Source organism: Danio rerio, chromosome 4 (genome assembly GCF_049306965.1).
Source record: "Danio rerio strain Tuebingen ecotype United States chromosome 4, GRCz12tu, whole genome shotgun sequence".
Classification (NCBI taxonomy): Eukaryota; Metazoa; Chordata; class Actinopteri; order Cypriniformes; family Danionidae; genus Danio; species Danio rerio.
Genome location: NC_133179.1, coordinates 74514803 through 74533719, shown reverse-complemented (window position 1 = coordinate 74533719; position 18917 = coordinate 74514803). Strand labels below are relative to the sequence as shown.

At 42.1% G+C, this 18917-nt stretch overlaps 1 protein-coding gene across 1 annotated transcript; it reads left to right on the top strand.

Moving 5' to 3' along the window:
- Positions 1–14892: 14892 nt before the first annotated feature.
- Positions 14893–16548, top strand: LOC108184065 (uncharacterized). Its single transcript, XM_017355854.4, has 3 exons — positions 14893–14948; positions 15095–16084; positions 16152–16548. Exons 2-3 carry the CDS (start codon positions 15161–15163, stop codon positions 16278–16280), a joined length of 1053 nt encoding a protein of 350 aa, XP_017211343.4. The 5' UTR covers positions 14893–14948; positions 15095–15160; the 3' UTR covers positions 16281–16548.
- The last annotated feature ends 2369 nt before the right edge of the window (positions 16549–18917 follow it).

Below are 18917 nucleotides of genomic sequence, written 5' to 3'. Positions count from 1 at the left end.
TAAATTTCCATATAAAACATGAATCATTTAAAAGCGTATGCTTAAACTTCTTTAAGTTCTATGTTACATTAAGTGGTAAAATAAATTAAGGCATTTTTAATAAACATTTGGTGAGCATTTTCTGATAAATACAGTTTCATTATTGATATCTGCACCTTTTGGCGTTTGCGTTCCACTACACACGTGAGCTGGCAAAAGTCCTGCATATGCAAAGTGTTGATTCAGATGTTTACTATAGTAAAACTAATCAGACATTGAGCATATCTCCTTAAAATGGTATTGCATAATTTTATTTCAGTTTCAAAATTCAGTTAATTAAATACTTAAGTGATTACAAAGATTAGTGTGAACATTGGTGGAAAAATGTGTTGTAGATGGGAGAATGTGTTCCTGTAACAGTTTTCTGAAACGTTTAGCAAAAAAATAGATATTTTAATTGATGTTTAAGTATTTTTTATTCTTTATTGTAATTTGAAAATGTGTATTTACACAAAACAAAACTTTTTTTTAAACTGAAAAATATATTTGATGTTTTATATTTACTGAAAATAAATTGAGGCATTTTGGATAAAGCAAAACACTTTTAAATAGTTGCTGAAGGAACACATTTGAAGATGGTGAGGTACAAAGTGTCTGGTCACTGGTGGCACCTTCATGGATCAGATTTGTAGCTTTGATGAAGGTACAATACTGTATCTGGAGGTTTTAAAAACCAAAAAGGTACATTTGGGTTTCCCATGGTACAAATCATGTCCTTAAAAAGGTACAAACTGCAATGCCACAAATTAGTTTCCTCATCTTAAAGGTACAAGTCTTTTCCACAAAAAGGTACTGCCCCAGTGACAAGGGTTTGTACTATCTTTTCTGAGAGTGTAGAAAGACAGCCCTCCAAATACAATCTTCAAATTAAATCCTGTGTTCCTTCCTTGCTTTTAGCCTTTTCATCGCTGTTGAATTTACTTCCCGATGGCTGACATATCTGTTGAATACATTTACATTAGGCTATGTATCATCCTTAATTCATTGACTTCCTTTTTTAGATTCAGTCGATTTTCGATGTTGGTATTGAGTGTGAAACTATCCTGCAAACAACTTCCCAGCGTTTCTTTCTTGTACTTATTTAAAATATTAAACCTATTATTATTCCTTTAGCTGAAGTACAACTTTTAAACTGACGATGAACCAAGTGCGTCAAGCACAGAGCTAAACGCATCTTCCCTCCTCTGGTCACAAGGGTTGATCAGACAAATTAGTGACTACATTTGCATGGACAACAGTTCTATAATTATTTGCCTTAATCTGAAAGGGCCTCATGGTGCCACAGTGGGTAGGACAACCGCCACACAGCAGGAAGATCGCTAGTTTGAGCCTCAGCTGAGTAAGTTGGCGTTTCTGTGTGGAGTTTGCATGTTTTCCCCGTGCTCGCATGGGTTCCTCCGGGTGCTCCAGTTTCCCCCACAGTCCAAACACACTGTGCTATAGGGGAATTGTTTCCCAGTGATGGGTTGCAGCTCAAAGGGCATCTGCCGCTAAAACATTTGCTGGATAAGTTGGCAGTTCATTCTGCTGTGGCAACCCCTGTTTAATAAAGGCACTAAGCTGAAAAGAAAATGAACGGATGGAAAAAAAACTCCCTCAACCATGGGAACTGCCTACAATTGTGCACAGCTCCTGGATGATGATGTATGGAGTCCTTTGGACACTGAGCCTCTGCCTGATGCTATGAAATTGTTCATTAACAGCACTCGCTTTCATGAAAAGGGTGGTTGCAAATAAACATTGTGAAACTGTGGAGCTCAGGAGGACTTTATTCTGCTGATGATCCAGAGGAACTGGAGCTATGGGTGAAGTTATAGAGCCAAAACTTCCAAGGGTTATGGAATTACATGACGAATGTAGACAGACTGGATATAGTAGTGAGTTATATGTACAACATTGATGAAGATTAGAAAGACTTTTAGCCTCATCGGGTGCACGTGTCGCCAGATAGCAGAAGTTGCTGTTGGAGCGTGCGCTTCCACTTCCACTTTTCTGTAACGGCCTCACATTCGTTGACCAGAAGAGAAGTATTGGACTCCGTGTTGGTCAAAATGAGGAACTGAAGGAGTGGATTACTCATCCAGGGATCAAAACAGATTCTCATGACTTCATTTTAATTAATATTAATTGAATCATTTAATCTTTTACATGATTTTGATCAGTGAAAGAACCTAATGTAGTAATGTGTTCAGCTGAAATGTCTTTTGTTTCGGTCTCTGTAAATCAAATCTAGATTCTTAGGATCTACCATGAAGATCTCTTGGGTGGTACAACGGTTAGCTGATGTTATTCAGTGTTTAATGTGTTCATTCTTTAAATGATTCCCTTGTATGAAAGATGAACTGTGTTAGCAAGCTGCCAGTGAAAGAATGTCTATTGTACCAGTTTTGGTAAGACAGCTGAGACCTCAAGAAACAGTGTGTACTTGGAGTGTCTTTCCTTTTCTCACTAAATTGTCTTTGATTAATTGAATCTAAGAGTCTTCTCTTTATCTGACACACCTGTAAGTTTCGGTAAAATCGTGATGTATAAAGTACTTTTACTGGGTCCAGGCCGCTACTTGCTTCAATTGAGAAAATGGTCGTTTAAAGCAGGGGTGTCCACACTCAGTCCTGGAGGGTCGGTGTCCTGCAGATTTTAGCTCCAACTTGCCTCAACACACCTGGAAAGATGTTTCTAGAAAGCCTAGTAAAGCTGCGGTCACACTAAGAGTTTGATTATCCGAAATTCTGTCGTGCAGCGCTGCGAAAAGGGGCAAGATTAAACAAGATTATTAGACATTCAAAATGTGAGCGATTGCTCCATGTTTGAATTCCTCTTCAGAGCTCATGTTTTGAACCTAGACTCGTCTCATGCAGTCAAGTGATGCGATTTCACTGGTCAGAGTTCACCAAGCTTAAACTTCGCACCGCAGCAACCTGCGAAACTTAACGCATGACATTGCGTTTCCGGTCTGATGCATTTGCGTGCGTATAAATGGAAGTCTATACGGAGAAGAGTCCAGTGTGACCGCAGCTTAAGAGCTTGATTATCTTGCTCGAGTGTGTCTGATTGGGTTGGACCTAAACTTTGCAGGACATCGGCCCTCCAGGACAGAGTTTGGACATCCGTGCCAATGTGAATCTCTACCTAAATCACGGTGTACACCACAGTCTCTAGACTTGCTGCACCACACACACCAATATTTTAACAACTCCTAAATCTTATCACATTCTGGCCATCTCATATTAGGTATGGATATACTGCGATCATGATTGAAAAACAATAAAAGTATTACAGCACTCTATAGATGTTTATTGGTCCCATTTGTTAAGCCTTCCCATATAGACAGATAGAGCACTTGGACCTGGAATCCACATCATGTGGGACGTCAGACTTAACAAGCAATTAATTTTGATGTCTAATTTTGTAAATAGAGATCTATTCATCATCTGAAGGCTGAATAAGTTGACTTGATGCATGTTTTTTTAACAGTATTTGATGCACAACTACTTGAAAATATAGAAGGGTTAAAAAAGCCCCTGGTGCTTGAACTCTAAAGCATGAATACATATCCCTATTTCTTTCAGCTCTGGGTTGGCTGTGTTTGTTTATAAGTACTAAACAGTCTGGCACATCCTTATTTATCAGATCTCCTACATGTATATGGTCCCAGTAAGTCAGGGGTGTCCAAACTCAGTCCTGGAGGGCCGGAGTAATGCAGATTTTAGCTCCAACGTTTTTAGAAAGCCTAGTAAGAGCATGATTAGCTAGCCCAGGTGTGACTGATTGGGGTTGGAACTAAATTTGCAGGACACCGGCCCTCCAGGACCGAGTTTTGACATGCCAGCAGTAAGTCGTTAAGAAGCATCAGATCAGTATTTTCTGTCTGTACCGATGACCCGGTGCAAGTGAAGATCTGGCTTCAGCTGTTATTCTCTCCACAATGCTGAAATAAGCTTCCACCTCACAATAGACACGCTTCAACTATACTCGTTTTTAAAAACTGCATCTTTGCTCTTTAGCATTTGAGCCTTTCCAATGTTGAGGGGTTTGTTTTGAGTGTGTGTTCTGTGTTATTGTGTTCATCACTCTGGGCAAGGTGGTGTTGTAAAAAAAATTTGCTACATAAATAAACTACTACAGCTAGCAGCAATGCACATTACTAGTCAAATTTAGTTTGGATATATTTACAGAAAATGTATAAAATGTCTACATGACATGCTATCCATTTACTATTCTGATGACCTTATGCTTATAGATCTGATGACACTTATCCTTATAGATTCAAGAGTGAAACTTGAAATAGTTTTTAGTTTAGTAGCTCTGCTTGAAATATATTACCCAAGAGCATTCAAGTGGACAGTATTTTCAGAAGGGAAGTAAAAATGTTGTGAATCTTTTGTGGGGAGTAGTTGTGCTCATATTCTGTAGATTCCAATTACAAATTTGCTTATCCATTGTGTATATATAGAGAGAAATATGGTGTAAATAGGCCCTTAAAAAAACTCAATTATTCTCAACTGTCTTGTTGGACTAGCTTGTTTGAAATTTTGTCAGATAAAAAAAACAAAATACACTTTCTACTCCAGAGTTTTTTGTTTTTTTTACTTCAACATACAACGCTACCGCTACTTCTACACACCATTGCTTCTAGGTCAGCCATTTTAAAGTCTAGGCCCTACCCCTCTTTGGAACATACCATTATTAAAGTCCAAACCAAGGTGATTTAAAATTAGCTATAGATGCGACAAGCCATGTGTGTCAATTTTTGAAAATTGAGATCTATACATCATCAATATATTATTAAATGCCCTTATTGTGGTAAAGAAACGCATCCTTGTAAATTCAAGATTTTTAGTTTACTAGCTCTGCTGCTTGAAATATGTTAAAGAGATTCAAGTGGACAGTGTTATCCGAAAGGAAAGTTAAAAACTATGTTTCATCATTGATAATCTTTTTGTGGTTGAGCTGATGTTGTTTGCATTCCAATTATATTTTTTTAAATCTAGAGAAAATGGGGTAATAAAAAGCCCATCAAAATAAAGCGCAAATCGTTTTTTGAATGTGTATAAATCTCTGAAAGTCTTATTGGTCTTGTTTGTAAATTGTTTTGAAGAATTTATTTCAAATAAAACAATTAAAATATACTTTCTACTCGATTAGTTTTGTTTTGTTTTTTGGTAAACTCTGACATACACACACTCCCACTACTTCATACTTCTCCCACGTGCCGATGCTTCTGGGTCAGCCATTTTAAAGTCTAGGCCCCGCCCTTTCCTGGAACATACCATTATTGTAGTCCCAACAAATGACATAAACATAACACTTAAACGACTCACAAAATACACAGCATACTGCAAAACAGCACTCTAATCCACCTCATGAAATTATAAACAAACATACTCATTTCCAAAGCCCAATTAAGATATAATCAGTGCCGGTTTGATTACAAATCACCCCCGTTTTCAGATCTCATGTGATCACCCCTGTGATCAGGTCTTGTTAGGACCCCATGTGCTTATCTGTTGCAAATGCCTGATCTAAATGATGCATTTAAAAATAACCGCAATGCAAAAATCATTCTTAATTTGTCTCTTTTTTTTTTATAAATATATGATTATTGTACAGCTAGGTATTTATATATGCATGAATTAAAACAAGTATGCAGTACTTTAGGCATTATATTTATTACAGTTATTGTGTTTTCATGCACATATGCTTCTTGAACATTGTTGAATGAATGAAATTCATAACTCATAAGTGTGTGTGGGCAAACTATTTTTATTATTTAAAATATATATAAATACATAATGTTTGTTCTTACAAACTTCATAGTAGCAGTAGATCTGTGACTCATGCCTTAAAAAACCATTAATGGTCAGGGGGCGACGCGGTGGCGCAGTAGGTAGTGCTGTCGCCTCAAAGCAAGAAGGTCGCTGGTTCAAACCTCAGCTGGGTCAGTTGACCTTTCTGTGTGGAGTTTGCATGTTCTGCCCTTGTTTGCATGGGTTTTCTCCGGGTGCTCCGGTTTCCCCCACAGTCCAAAGACATGCGGTACAGGAGAATTGGCTAAATTGTCTGTTGTGTATGAATGTGTATGGACGTTTCCCAGAGATAGGTTGCAGCTGGAAGGGCATTCAGATTAATAAAGGGACTAAGCCGAAAAGACTCGATTCCTAGTGGGGTTCAAATTAGCACTTGAACCATTTAGTGCAAGTGTGTGGATGTATTGTAGGAGCTCCCACATAGCAAAATTCCTCACAATCAGCTTTTGCTTGGCCCACATGCCGCAGTGAATTACGGTCCATAATTGGACCAAGTGTACAAGGGCCAAACACGGACCATATCTGGGCCAAGTGTCAGCCAAGTTGATAACCCAGAACTGGGTCAGATATGTTGGTGTGTTCCGACTGCAATGAATTTGATAAATCCATGAAGCATTTCGCTTTATGGGGATGCTTTTACCTCAAAGCAACACGATTGGTAGAATTTTTTCCTTACTCAAAAATAATTGGAAAGTGTTTGAAAAGTGGGTCAAGGTAGGCCAAACTTACGTGGCCCACATTTTTTAACATCTGGGCCAAATACTGCATTTGATATTTGAATTCATAGAATTAGAAAATCAGTATGCGAGAAGTACCCGGATGACTTACTACTTCCGGCGAGATTCTAGAGTGCGCATCCCATGCATGCTGCGCTATCCCATGATGCCCCGCGAGCAAATTCATGAATGGGAGTAAAGCAAAGCAGGTCACATGACCATGACAAAATGTTGTACGTAGTACGTCCGAATTCCATTCATACTTTTCACGTTCATACTGTATAGAACGCACTTTTCTAATGACCGAGTAGTACGTTTACATTCAAATGCAGTACCTACTGAGTAGTAGGCGGTTTCGGACGCAGCCCTGGTCACATCCCGTTGTTCCAGTTAGCAGGTGCGTTCGATATGAAGCACAGCTGCAGCCGGTGATCAACGAGATTAGCAGAGCGCAGGCAGGGGCGGAGTTGAAAACACGTGGTTCTTGTCATGCGTTGAACTCGGCCAATCGTTTAATATCGTGTCGTCGTCAGAGCTCATGCAGTCGCCCTTCAGATGCTGCATGGCCTGAGTGAGTCGTCTGATCTCAGAGCGCTGTCGCCATACTTTGATGCCACATGTGACAGTCATGTGGCATCAGTGCAGCATCAATCTGGACAACATTTCTAACCAGCATGCGCCACTTTAAGACTAATGCTGCGCTGCATTGAAGTCGAACACACCCAATGTCTTTTCATGCCAAATAGAAAACAATGCTGAAGTGCATCACGGTGGTGCGTGGACAAGGCAGTTTGGCAGATGTTTATGAAACTGTTCTTGTTTATTTCCACAATGAAAATAAGCCTGTGGCTTTTTTGTGTATTTTATCCTCGACAGTTTTTAAAATATGTATGAATTAGTCTAACTGGACTTGTTTGTATATTTTTGGTAAAATTGTCAAATAAAATCAATCAAATATCAGTATTCATTGTTTTTTGGGCTGCACACACGCAGTGTGACACATTTACAGCCCAGCCCACTGCAGCATAGTGATGTCGCAGTGATCGAAAACCGCCAGTCAATCAAAAGACCAAGACTTAACTACAATACTGTCAAACTTGCTTTCACATCTATCATCTTACATCGGAGTGTAATGAACACAATGGAGATAGAATCTAGCCCATGTTTCATTATAATCAAACAAATTAGGTCTTTAAAGATTTGTGCTTTCTTATGCTGCGTTCACACCAGACGCGGAGTGATTTACATGTTAAGTCAATGCAAACGCGCGAATAGCACAGCAGGAATGATGCGAATTGCGCGACGCGAATTGAGCGTTTTGTAGGTTTGACGTGCTTAACCCGCGTTTCGCGCAAATCACTCGAGTTCGAAAATCTGAACTTCAGCGGACATTCATGCCGTGTTAACCAATCAGAAGCTTGCTCTTGTGGGGGCGTGATTGTGACGTAGAACCTGTTGATGGTGTCCCGGGGGAAATCCTCCAGGCGACACTGACAAGTCATCAAACTGGGCTTGGCTCAGTCAGAAGCACCGCTGAAAGCCTCCGTCATCCAGGTTCAGTTTCTGGAGGAGTTTATAAGCTTACAGAGCTCCTCTGAAAGCATGTAGTGGACTCAGACACTGTTCTAAACGTATCGACGCTGTTTTTCAGTCTTCATAAAGCACATAAGCACTGTTATTTTCTTCATAAAATCCATGTTAGCCGTTTAGCAACGAAGCTACAGTCACCGGGCAGACAGAAGCCCATCTGCCACGCGAATCTGCGTCTGTTCTGACATGAATTTGACGCGAGAATGAAGTGAATTTGACAAGTGAATGAAGCGGATTTGACGCGCGAATGAAGCGAGTAAACTCAAATGTTCAAGTGGCAATTTACGCGCGAATAGCACAATTTATCCGCGCGTTCCGCGTCTGGTTTGAACGCAGCATTAGTCTTAAAGCTGCGGTCACACTGGACGTTTCTCCCCATAGATTTCCATTCATACGCACGCAAATATGTCAGACCGGAAACTCATATCCGTGCGGCAAGTTTCGCAGTTCATCGGATTGCAAAGTTCAAGCTTGGTGAACTCTGACCTGCGAAATCGCATCACTAGACTAATCTAGGATCTGTGCAAATGTGTCGAAGCTTCGAAACGTTTTGAAACCCCACTCTACGGTCATTTTTTATGCCACTTTTTATCATGGCCACTTTTTATATTGGTCATTTTTTATGTACTGCACTGAAACAGCTTCAACAAGGAACAGTTGAGCAAATTGAGGTATTAAACCCCGCTTTGTAAAATTTAACCCTCAAGAGATTTAGTGGAGTGACCACCATGTAGGGATAGTGGGTTAGAATCCAAGCTGACACAGCTATTTTGAAATGTTTTAATACTAGTCGGTAATGCTTTGTTCTTGTATCGTTTTGTTTCAACATTGGTCTGACATCCGAATAAACACTTTGTGAATAAATTTGTCTTGTTTTGGTCATAAAACAGGGTTGTCGCTAGATCAGACACAGTTGTGAACAGAAGTTAACAGTAATTATTTACATTATTAATTAAATTTCCCATTGTATTTTATTAAATTTTATTAAAACAACACGATTAAAATACATATAACCATGATTTCGGAGTATTTGTACAAGTCGGGATTCGAACACAGATGTCAGTTGAAGCACAGTAACAGCGTGCACAGTGCACTAGGCCATATAAGACAGAAGTTTTTTCTGTCCCTGTCAGTATTTGTGTAATCACAAATACAGCAATAGTTTTTCTCATTAAAAGATCAATGTGTGGGAGAAGTAAAGCTGAGAACATGTTTGAATAAATCTGAAACGCACTTCTGAAACTGTGCAATACCATCACTCATGTTTACTGATCGCACTGGGTGATCGTCCCCTTCACAGGAGACTTTGCTGTTTAGTGATATGCCTGTGGTATTTCATTTCATTTGGACAGTTTGCAATGCACTTCTAATTTAAAAAGCACTTGTCCTATACATTAAACTTGCCACAACACGCTCTAACTTTCACTTTCCATTGGGCAGATGCACACATTCGGTATCCTTTGAGAATCGAGAGATCAAATGATATTTAGTAATGTTCGACTTATTTTGTTTGTTTAAATTCAGCTTGTTTCACTTTTCAGTAGGGATGGCTGACGTGAAACTGACGTTTCGACACAGTGTTTAGATCCTGAAGCACAAGTGTTTCGAAACCCTGCACTGAAGCATGATCCGGAACACCCAGGTCACGTGACTAAAGTGTTTCGAAACATCTGGTCACGTGAGTAAGGCGATTCAAAGTGTCGATCATTTCAGAAGCGTTTCGAGACCTGGAGTATCTGCATTCGACTAACAGGGTCTATAGAATATTCTGTCTAGTATAGTGGACCGTGTGTGTGCATGTTGCTACTGTGCTTCAACTGACTTCTGTGTTCGAATACCGACTTATACAAATACTTCGAAATCCTGATTATATGTATTTTAATCGTGTTGTTTTATGGTGTAGTCTAGATAGGATACAGCTGCGGATGCGCCATCAATTTAGCATCATTTTTGTAACACTGTAAAACAATAATGAATATTTTTACAGTACTAAGATGGTTGGGTTTAGGTTTTAGGTAGACGTTAATAAAATACAATGGGAAATTTAATTAATAATGTAAATAATTCCTGTTAACTTCTGGTCACAACTGTGTCTGATCTAGCGACAACCCTGTTTTATGACCACAACAAGACAAATTTATTCACAAAGTGTTTATTCGGATGTCAGACCAATGTTGAAACAAAACGAGACAAGAACAAAGCATTACTGACTAGTATTACAGCATTTCAAAATAGCTGTGTCAGCTTGGATTTGAACCCACTATCCTCGCACGCTAGCCAGGAAACATTACCGCTCCTCTATATCACTCGAAGGTTCAATGCTACAAAGCGGGGTTTAATAACTCAATTTGCTCAACTGTTCTTTGCTGAAGCTGTTCCAGTGTAATACATTAAAATATGACCACTAGATGTCACTGTAGAGTGGGGTTTCGAAACTGTCTAAAGCTTCGACACATTTGCTTCGACTGTTTCAGTGTTTCATGAAGCCTCGCTTTGCCCACTACTACTTTTCAGTGTAGATTAAACATCTGAGTTTAATGAACACAATGAAGAAGATGGAGTCTAGCCCATATTTCATTATAATCAGACAAATGGGGTCTTTAATGCATGTGTTTGCCTAATCTTTAGGGAAAACAGCGATTAAGACAAACCCTCATACAGGTGTGGGGCACAGGTGTCACTCATTACCACTCACACCAGCGGCTTATAAATATCAGTAGAGTCAGTAGAGACTTCATGCACCTTGGAGGACCACAGCAGAATCATGCGCTCGCTCGGCTTATTGCTTGCTTGTGAGTTGATGAACTGGTGCAGTGAAGATATTGTTTAGCTTTATTATTGTGTTGTCAAAGGTTTTCATTTTGATTAAGTTTTGTGCTGTTAATCATGTGGTTGGCAGTGCACAGGTGTAATTGGCTCTTCTGTTTCTGTTTTTCAGTGACGCTTCTGAGCTCCAGCTTGCTGACATCAGCAAGTGGTGGACGCGATCGGCGTGGGGGCCACAATGGATGGGGTAGCCATGATGGGCGTGGGGGCCACAATGGATGGGGTAGCCATGATGGGCGTGGGGGCCATGATGGATGGGGTGGCCACGATGGGCGTGGGGGCCACGATGGACGAGGGGGCCACGATGGACGAGGGGGCCATGATGGATGGGGTGGCCACGATGGATGGGGTGGCCACGATGGGCGTGGGGGCCACGATGGACGAGGGGGCCATGATGGATGGGGGGGCCATGATGGACGAGGGGGCCATGATGGACGAGGGGGCCACGATGGACGAGGGGGCCACGATGGACGAGGGGGCCACGATGGACGAGGGGGCCACGATGGACGAGGGGGCCACGATGGACGAGGGGGCCACGATGGACGAGGGGGCCACGATGGACGAGGGGGCCACGATGGACGAGGGGGCCACGATGGACGAGGGGGCCACGATGGACGAGGGGGCCACGATGGACGAGGGGGCCACGATGGACGAGGGGGCCACGATGGACGAGGGGGCCACGATGGACGAGGGGGCCACGATGGACGAGGGGGCCACGATGGACGAGGGGGCCACGATGGACGGGGGGGGCCACGATGGACGAGGGGGCCATGATGGGCGTGGGGGCCATGATGGGCGCGGTGCTCAAGATGGACGCAGTGGTCAAAGTGGACGCAGTGGTCAAAGTGGACGCAGTGGTCAAAGTGGACGCAGTGGTCAAAGTGGACGCAGTGGTCAAAGTGGACGCAGTGGTCAAGATGGACTCAGTGCTCAAAGTGGACGCAGTGGTCAAAGTGGACGCAGTGGTCAAGATGGACTCAGTGCTCAAAGTGGACGCAGTGCTCAAGGTCAGTTGTTATACTCGGTTGAACTGTAGTTGAAGTGTAACACCAGTTTACAACATTAAGCTTTGGTTTTGCTTCTCTTACAGGCCGCCCAGTCTGATGCTGTGGATTCAGACAAATTTGCTGGTGTCTCCACATTGGCGTTTACTTTTAATAAATGCTTTAATGCAAATGAGGTTGTGTGTGTGGTTTTTTTTTTATTATTTTTTTTATTATAAAATTCTCAGTTAATGTCTACAGATTCTGTCTGGCCCCTAATATGAGATATAAAAGATACTGCCTATTGTAACAATAGGTTAAAAGTCATGTTAAGGAAACTAATTGTCTGAACACGAACCAATACATAAAATTTCTTGGGACTGGGTTCTAAAACAATGTTCTACACCGAGGCGTTCATGTACATGTCATTTAGGTCATGATTTTTTTTTTTTTTTTTTTTTTTTTTTAAATTTGTTCTCGGAACGAAAGTAAATGATCAAGGTCTGCAGCCGCTATTAAAAATAAATATCTGAACCATTCAATAGTTTTTCTGTGCTTTAAGACGTGAAACAAAGACCACGTGGTCAGTCATTAAATGCTTCAGAAATATATAAATACTACGTAATGACTTAACAATTGAATACTTTTAACATAACAGACCAAGGTGGTCCCGATACTAAATTTTGGCACCAATTGCTACTGACATTTAAAAAAAACATCCTTTTCCTCCAAACATTTAAGTGCGTTTTTAATCCCCTTTAATTGGCTGCGGTGTTTACGTGCTCATCAGAAATAACAGATTTTTTTCAATTAATTTTGATCGATCTGTACAGTGCTGCATGAACTCAAATGCACCCAATGTCTCTTCATGCCAAATAGAAAACAATGATGAAGTGCATCGCGGTGGTGCGTGGACAAGGCAATTTGGCAGATATTTATGAAACTGTTCTTGTTTATCAGTAGCCATTTTTTTTGGGGGGGGGCTGCACTCAAGCAGTGTGACACATTTACAGCCCAGCCCTCTGCTGCATGGTGATGTCGCAGTGATCGAAAACCGCCAGTCAGTCAAAAGACCAAGACTTAACTACAATACTGTCAAACTTGCTTTCACATCTATCCTACATCGGAGTACAGCTCAGAAGCATCACTGAAAAACAAAGACAGAAGAGTAGATTAAGACATGTGTGCACTGGGGATCACATTATTAGCAGCACAAAACTGAATCAAAATGAAAACCTTTGACAATACACGATGGTAGAGCTGGCCACGATGGATGGGGTGGTCACAAAGGGCATGGCGGTTACAATGGGCGTAATCACAAATACAGCAATAGTTTTTCTCATTAAAAGATCAATGTGTGGGAGAAGTAAAGCTAAGAACATGTTTGAATAAATCTGAAACGCACTTCTGAAACTGTGCAATACCATCACTCATGTTTACTGATCACACTGGGTGATCGTCCCCTTCACAGGAGACACTGCTGTTTAGTGATATGCCTGTGGTATTTCATTTCATTTGGACAGTTTGCAATGCACTTCTAATTTAAAAAGCACTTGTCCTATACATTAAACTTGCCACAACACGCTCTTGCTTTCACTTTCCATTGGGCAGATGCACACATTCGGTATCCTTTGAGAATCGAGAGATCAAATGAAATTTAGTAATGTTCGACTTATTTTGTTTGTTTAAATTCAGCTTGTTTCACTTTTCAGTAGGGATGGCTGACGTGAAACTGACGTTTCGACACAGTGTTGAGATCCCGAAGCGCAAGTCTTTCGAAACCCTGCACCGAAGCATGATCTGAAACACCTAGGTCACGTGACTAAAGTGTTTCAAAACATCTGGTCATGTAAGGCAATTTAAAGTGTCGAATCATTTCAGAAGCGTTTCGAGACCTGGAGTATCTGCATTCGACTAACAGGGTCTACAGAATATTCTGTCTAATATGGCCCAGTGGACCGTGTGTGTGCATGTTGCTACTGTGCTGTAAATGACTTTTGGGTTTGAATCCCGACTTGTACAAATACTCCGAAATCCTGATTATATGTATTTTAATCGTGTTGTTTTATGGTGTAGTCTAGATAGGATACAGCTGCGGATGCGCCATCAATTTAGCATCATTTTTGTAACACTGTAAAACAATAATGAATATTTTTACAGTACTGTGATGGTTGGGTTTAGGTTTTGGGTAGACCTTAATAAAATACAATGGGAAATTAATGAATAATATAAATAATTCCTGTTAACTTCTGGTCACAACTGTGTCTGATCTAGCGACAACCCTGTTTTATGACCAAAACAAGACAAATTTATTCACAAAGTGTTTATTCGGATGTCAGACCAATGTTGAAACAAAACGAGACAAGAACAAAGCATTACTGACTAGTATTAAAGCATTTCAAAATAGCTGTGTCAGCTTGGATGTGAACCCACTATCCTCGCACGCTAGCCAGGAAACATTACCGCTCCACTATATCACTCGAAGGTTCAATGCTACAAAGCGGGGTTTAATAACTCAATTTGCTCAACTGTTCTTTTTTTTTTGTTTGTTTGTTTTTTTGCTGAAGCTGTTCCTGTGCAATACATTAAAATATGACCACTAGATGTCACTGTAGAGTGGGGTTTCGAAACGTTTCGAAGCTTCGGTACATTTGCTTTGACTGTTTCAGTGTTTCATGAAGCCTCGCTTTGCCCACTACTACTTTTCAGTGTAGATTAAACATCTGATTTTAATGAACACAATGAAGAAGATGGAATCTAGCCCATATTTCATTATAATCAGACAAATGGGGTCTTTAATGCATGTGTTTGCCTAATCTTTAGGGAAAACAGCGATTAAGACAAACCCTCATACAGGTGTGGGGCACAGGTGTCACTCATTACCACTCACACCAGCGGCTTATAAATATCAGTAGAGTCAGTAGAGACTTCATGCACCTTGGAGGACCACAGCAGAATCATGCGCTCGCTCGGCTTATTGCTTGCTTGTGAGTTGATGAACTGGTGCAGTGAAGATATTGTTTAGCTTTATTATTGTGTTGTCAAAGGTTTTCATTTTGATTAAGTTTTGTGCTGTTAATCATGTGGTTGGCAGTGCACAGGTGTAATTGGCTCTTCTGTTTCTGTTTTTCAGTGACGCTTCTGAGCTCCAGCTTGCTGACATCAGCAAGTGGTGGACGCGATCGGCGTGGGGGCCACAATGGATGGGGTAGCCATGATGGGCGTGGGGGCCACGATGGACGGGGTGGCCACGATGGACGTGGGGGCCACGATGGACGTGGTGGCCACGATGGACGTGGTGGCTACGATGGACGTGGTGGCCACGATGGACGTGGTGGCCACGATGGACGTGGTGGCCACGATGGACGTGGTGGCCACGATGGACGTGGTGGCCACGATGGACGTGGTGGCCACGATGGACGTGGTGGCCACGATGGACGTGGTGGCCACGATGGACGTGGTGGCCACGATGGACGGGGTGGCCACGATGGACGGGGTGGCCACGATGGGCGGGGTGGCCATGATGTGCGTGGGGGCCACGATGGATGGGGTGGCCACGATGGATGGGGTGGCCACGATGGGCGTGGGGGCTACGATGGATGGGGTGGCCACGATGGGCGTGGGGGCCACGATGGATGGGGTGGCCATGATGGCCGTGGGGGCTACGATGGATGGGGTGGCCATGATGGGCGTGGGGGCCACGATGGATGGGGTGGCCATGATGGCCGTGGGGGCCACGATGGATGGGGTGGCCATGATGGGCGTGGGGGCCACAATGGACGGGGTGGCCATGATGGACGGGGTGGCCATGATGGGCATAGAGGCCATGATGGATGGGATGGGCGCGGAGGTCATGATGGGCACGGTGGTCATGATGGACGTGGGGGTCATGATAAAGAAGGTCATGATGGACACGGTGGTCATGATGGACGCGGTGGTCATGATGGACGTAGTGGTGAAGATGGACGCAGTGGTCAAGATGGACGGGGCGGTCATGATGGACGCAGTGCTCAAGATGGACTCAGTGCTCAAGATGGACTCAGTGCTCAAAATGGACGCAGTGCTCAAGATGGACGCAGTGCTCAAAATGGACTTAGTGCTCAAAGTGGACGCAGTCCTCAAGGTCAGTTGTTATACTCTGTAAACTTGTGTTACACTTCATTTAAGCTTTGGTTTTGCTTCTCTTACAGGCCGCCCAGTCTGATGCTGTGGATTCAGACAAATTTGCTGATGTCCCTACATTGGGGTTTACTTTTAATAAATACTTTAATGCAAATGAGGTCTTGGGTTATTTTATTTTTTATAAAATCCTCAGCTAAAATGTCTGCAGATTCTGTCTGGCCTGTATTATTAGAAATGGAAGATACTGCCTATTGTAACTATAGGTTAATAGTCATGTTGAGGAAACTGGAAAAAAAGTGAAGCTAATTGTCTGAACACGAATCAATAAATGAGATTTCTTGTGACTGGGTTCTAGAATGTTGTACACAGGCGTTTAAGGACATGTCATTTAGGTAATGAATTTTATATATATATTTTTTTTATTTAATATGTAATCATGTTCTCGGAACGAAAGGAAATTATCAAGTCTGAAGCTGCTTTAAAAAAAATATCTGCACTATTCAATAGTTTTGCTGGGCTTTAAGACATGAAACAAACCCCATGTGGTCAGTCATTAAACGCTTCAGTAATAAGGACTACGTAATGGCTTAACAATTGAATACTTTTAACATCACAGACCAAGGTGGTCCTGATACTAAATTTTGGCACCAATCGCTACAGACATTTTAAAAACATCCTTTTCCTCCAAACATTTGAGCGCGTTCTTAAACCCCACTGATTGGCTGCTGTGTTTACGTGCTCATCAGAAATAACTGATTGGCAGTGAAGTTTATCAGCGGTGAGTTTGGTGAACTGTTTACTTAATGTGAAACGTTTTGAAGCCACAAAGAGCTTAGAATGACCAAGAGTCGACACTCAATAGAATGTTCCTTTGCAACAGCAGCGCCCAGAAACAGCCCCGGATTCCGCCATCTTGGAGTGAAAGCAATCGGCTGTTCGTTGGATCTTACTGCAGTCACGATGGCGAGCAGCTGCTATTTATTTATTTAAAAAGCGCATTAAAGCTGAGTGTTTTGCTTTTGTGTTGATTTCAATGCTAGTGTGTTCCCTGATTCTGCCACAGCTAGGAAATACTCCTCTGGGAAGATGAAAACGAATCAACAAAGATGTTCACCAATTCACTAAACCGTGTGTATTGACTCATGTAAACTGACGATCTGTCCAGACCTGAACACATCTTAAAGGTGCAGTAGGTCATCTTTCATATATATATATATATATATATATATATATATATATATATATATATATATACACACACATTAGCTGTCGCCTACCCTGTTGTTGTCTATTAGAAGGAATGCATCAATCGAGCCGCCATTTTAGTACAGGGTAGCGCTCCTTTAAAATGAATGCGGGACCAAGCTTCAGTGGAGGACTGTGGCCATCCAGAACCAGAGAAACACCTATATAAACGTATATCTATGATCGGGAGATTTCCCGGAGGTCAGTATGCAATTTTTTTTATATTACGAAACTTATAATTTTACATCACTTTTCTACATTGATGGATCAGTGACCGCACGGGCATTCCTGACAAAAAGCTTGTGTTAGTGTGTATGGAAATGTACTATTCACCCTCCCTGTTAAATTTGATCTAATCATGTCCTGAAACACAGCTCCTCTTCCTGCTTTCACTCCTCATACTGATGGAGGGAGCGATTCATTTGTGAATGAATCTCCATTATGAGCGACTCCTTCACTAGCCGACAATAATACAAGTTTCTGGCAGCGCAGCATCTCGTTGTCATATTTCTTTTGCATTGTTTGCTGATTTTATTCAACAACACTAGCATAAGCCGAGTGTTTAGTGCGAGTCGGAGCTGCTTTGCCGTATGGTGAATGCAGTAAGTGACTGTTATCATCAATAACGTTACCTGATTAGCACAAAAGTTCAGAACATACACAAACGTAAAGAACTAAATCTTACCTATGAAATGTTCTGCCTTTGTTTGCTCGTCACTACACCTGTAGACAGCGCTAAAGTCCAGCATCTTCACGTAATAACACTGTCTTGACTAGTGCGATTGTAGTACACTTGTCCAGGGAGCACTGTACAAATATGGCGGCGATATTGACACATGTTCAGGGTCCCTATGCGATATCTAGTGTATATGTAAGCCCGCCGGCTCTACACCACCCAACCTGCTCTGAGCTGGTTTCAAACCAGCGACCTTCCACATGGGAGTCGTTGCTCTACCAAGGAGGCTAAAGACCATGGCCTCTAGCATCTGTCGCTAGACCACCTCTTAGAGGTCAGAGTGAGGGTTACCTGCACAGCACCTACTAGCTGGCCTCAGTTACATATATATCTATGGGTGATCTTCCACAATGCTAACAGCTTAGCATAAATCTCTGAATCACAGTCCCTCCCCTACCGTCTAGAGCCACGCCTCCTGAAACACGAGCACAGCTAAAGAGCCCTCTCTCATCTGTTAAAAGCGACTAGTGCTTGTCTGGCGGAGGCGTGCAGGAATTACACCCTGCCAAAAATCCAGCTCAAACCAGCCTAGGATGATTGGCTGGTTGACCAGGCTGGTTTTAGAGGGGTTTTGGCCATTTCCAGCCTAGTCTTAGCTCTTCAGGCTGGAAAATGTCCAGCTAAAACCAGCTTGACCAGCCTAGCCTGGCTGGGAGCCCAGCCAAAACCAGCTATGACATTTTCCAGCCTGACCAGCTAAAACCAGGCTGGAAACGGCTGGAAATCAGCCTGGTAATGGCCAAAACCCCTCTAAAACCAGGCTAGTTGACCAGCTAAAACCAGCCAACCAACCTAGGCTGGATTAAGCTGGATTTTTCAGCAGGGCGCTCATTACTAGGCGAAACTGACATGC

What these genes read in the sequence shown, in the direction of transcription:
- LOC108184065 (XM_017355854.4), top strand. Translation starts at nt 15,161, where the DNA reads ATGGATGGGGTAGCCATGATGGGCGTGGGGGCCACGATGGACGGGGTG. An exon ending in AAGTGGACGCAGTCCTCAAG is followed by an intron (nt 16,085 to 16,151) that starts GTCAGTTGTTAT and finishes CTTCTCTTACAG; the next exon opens with GCCGCCCAGTCTGATGCTGT.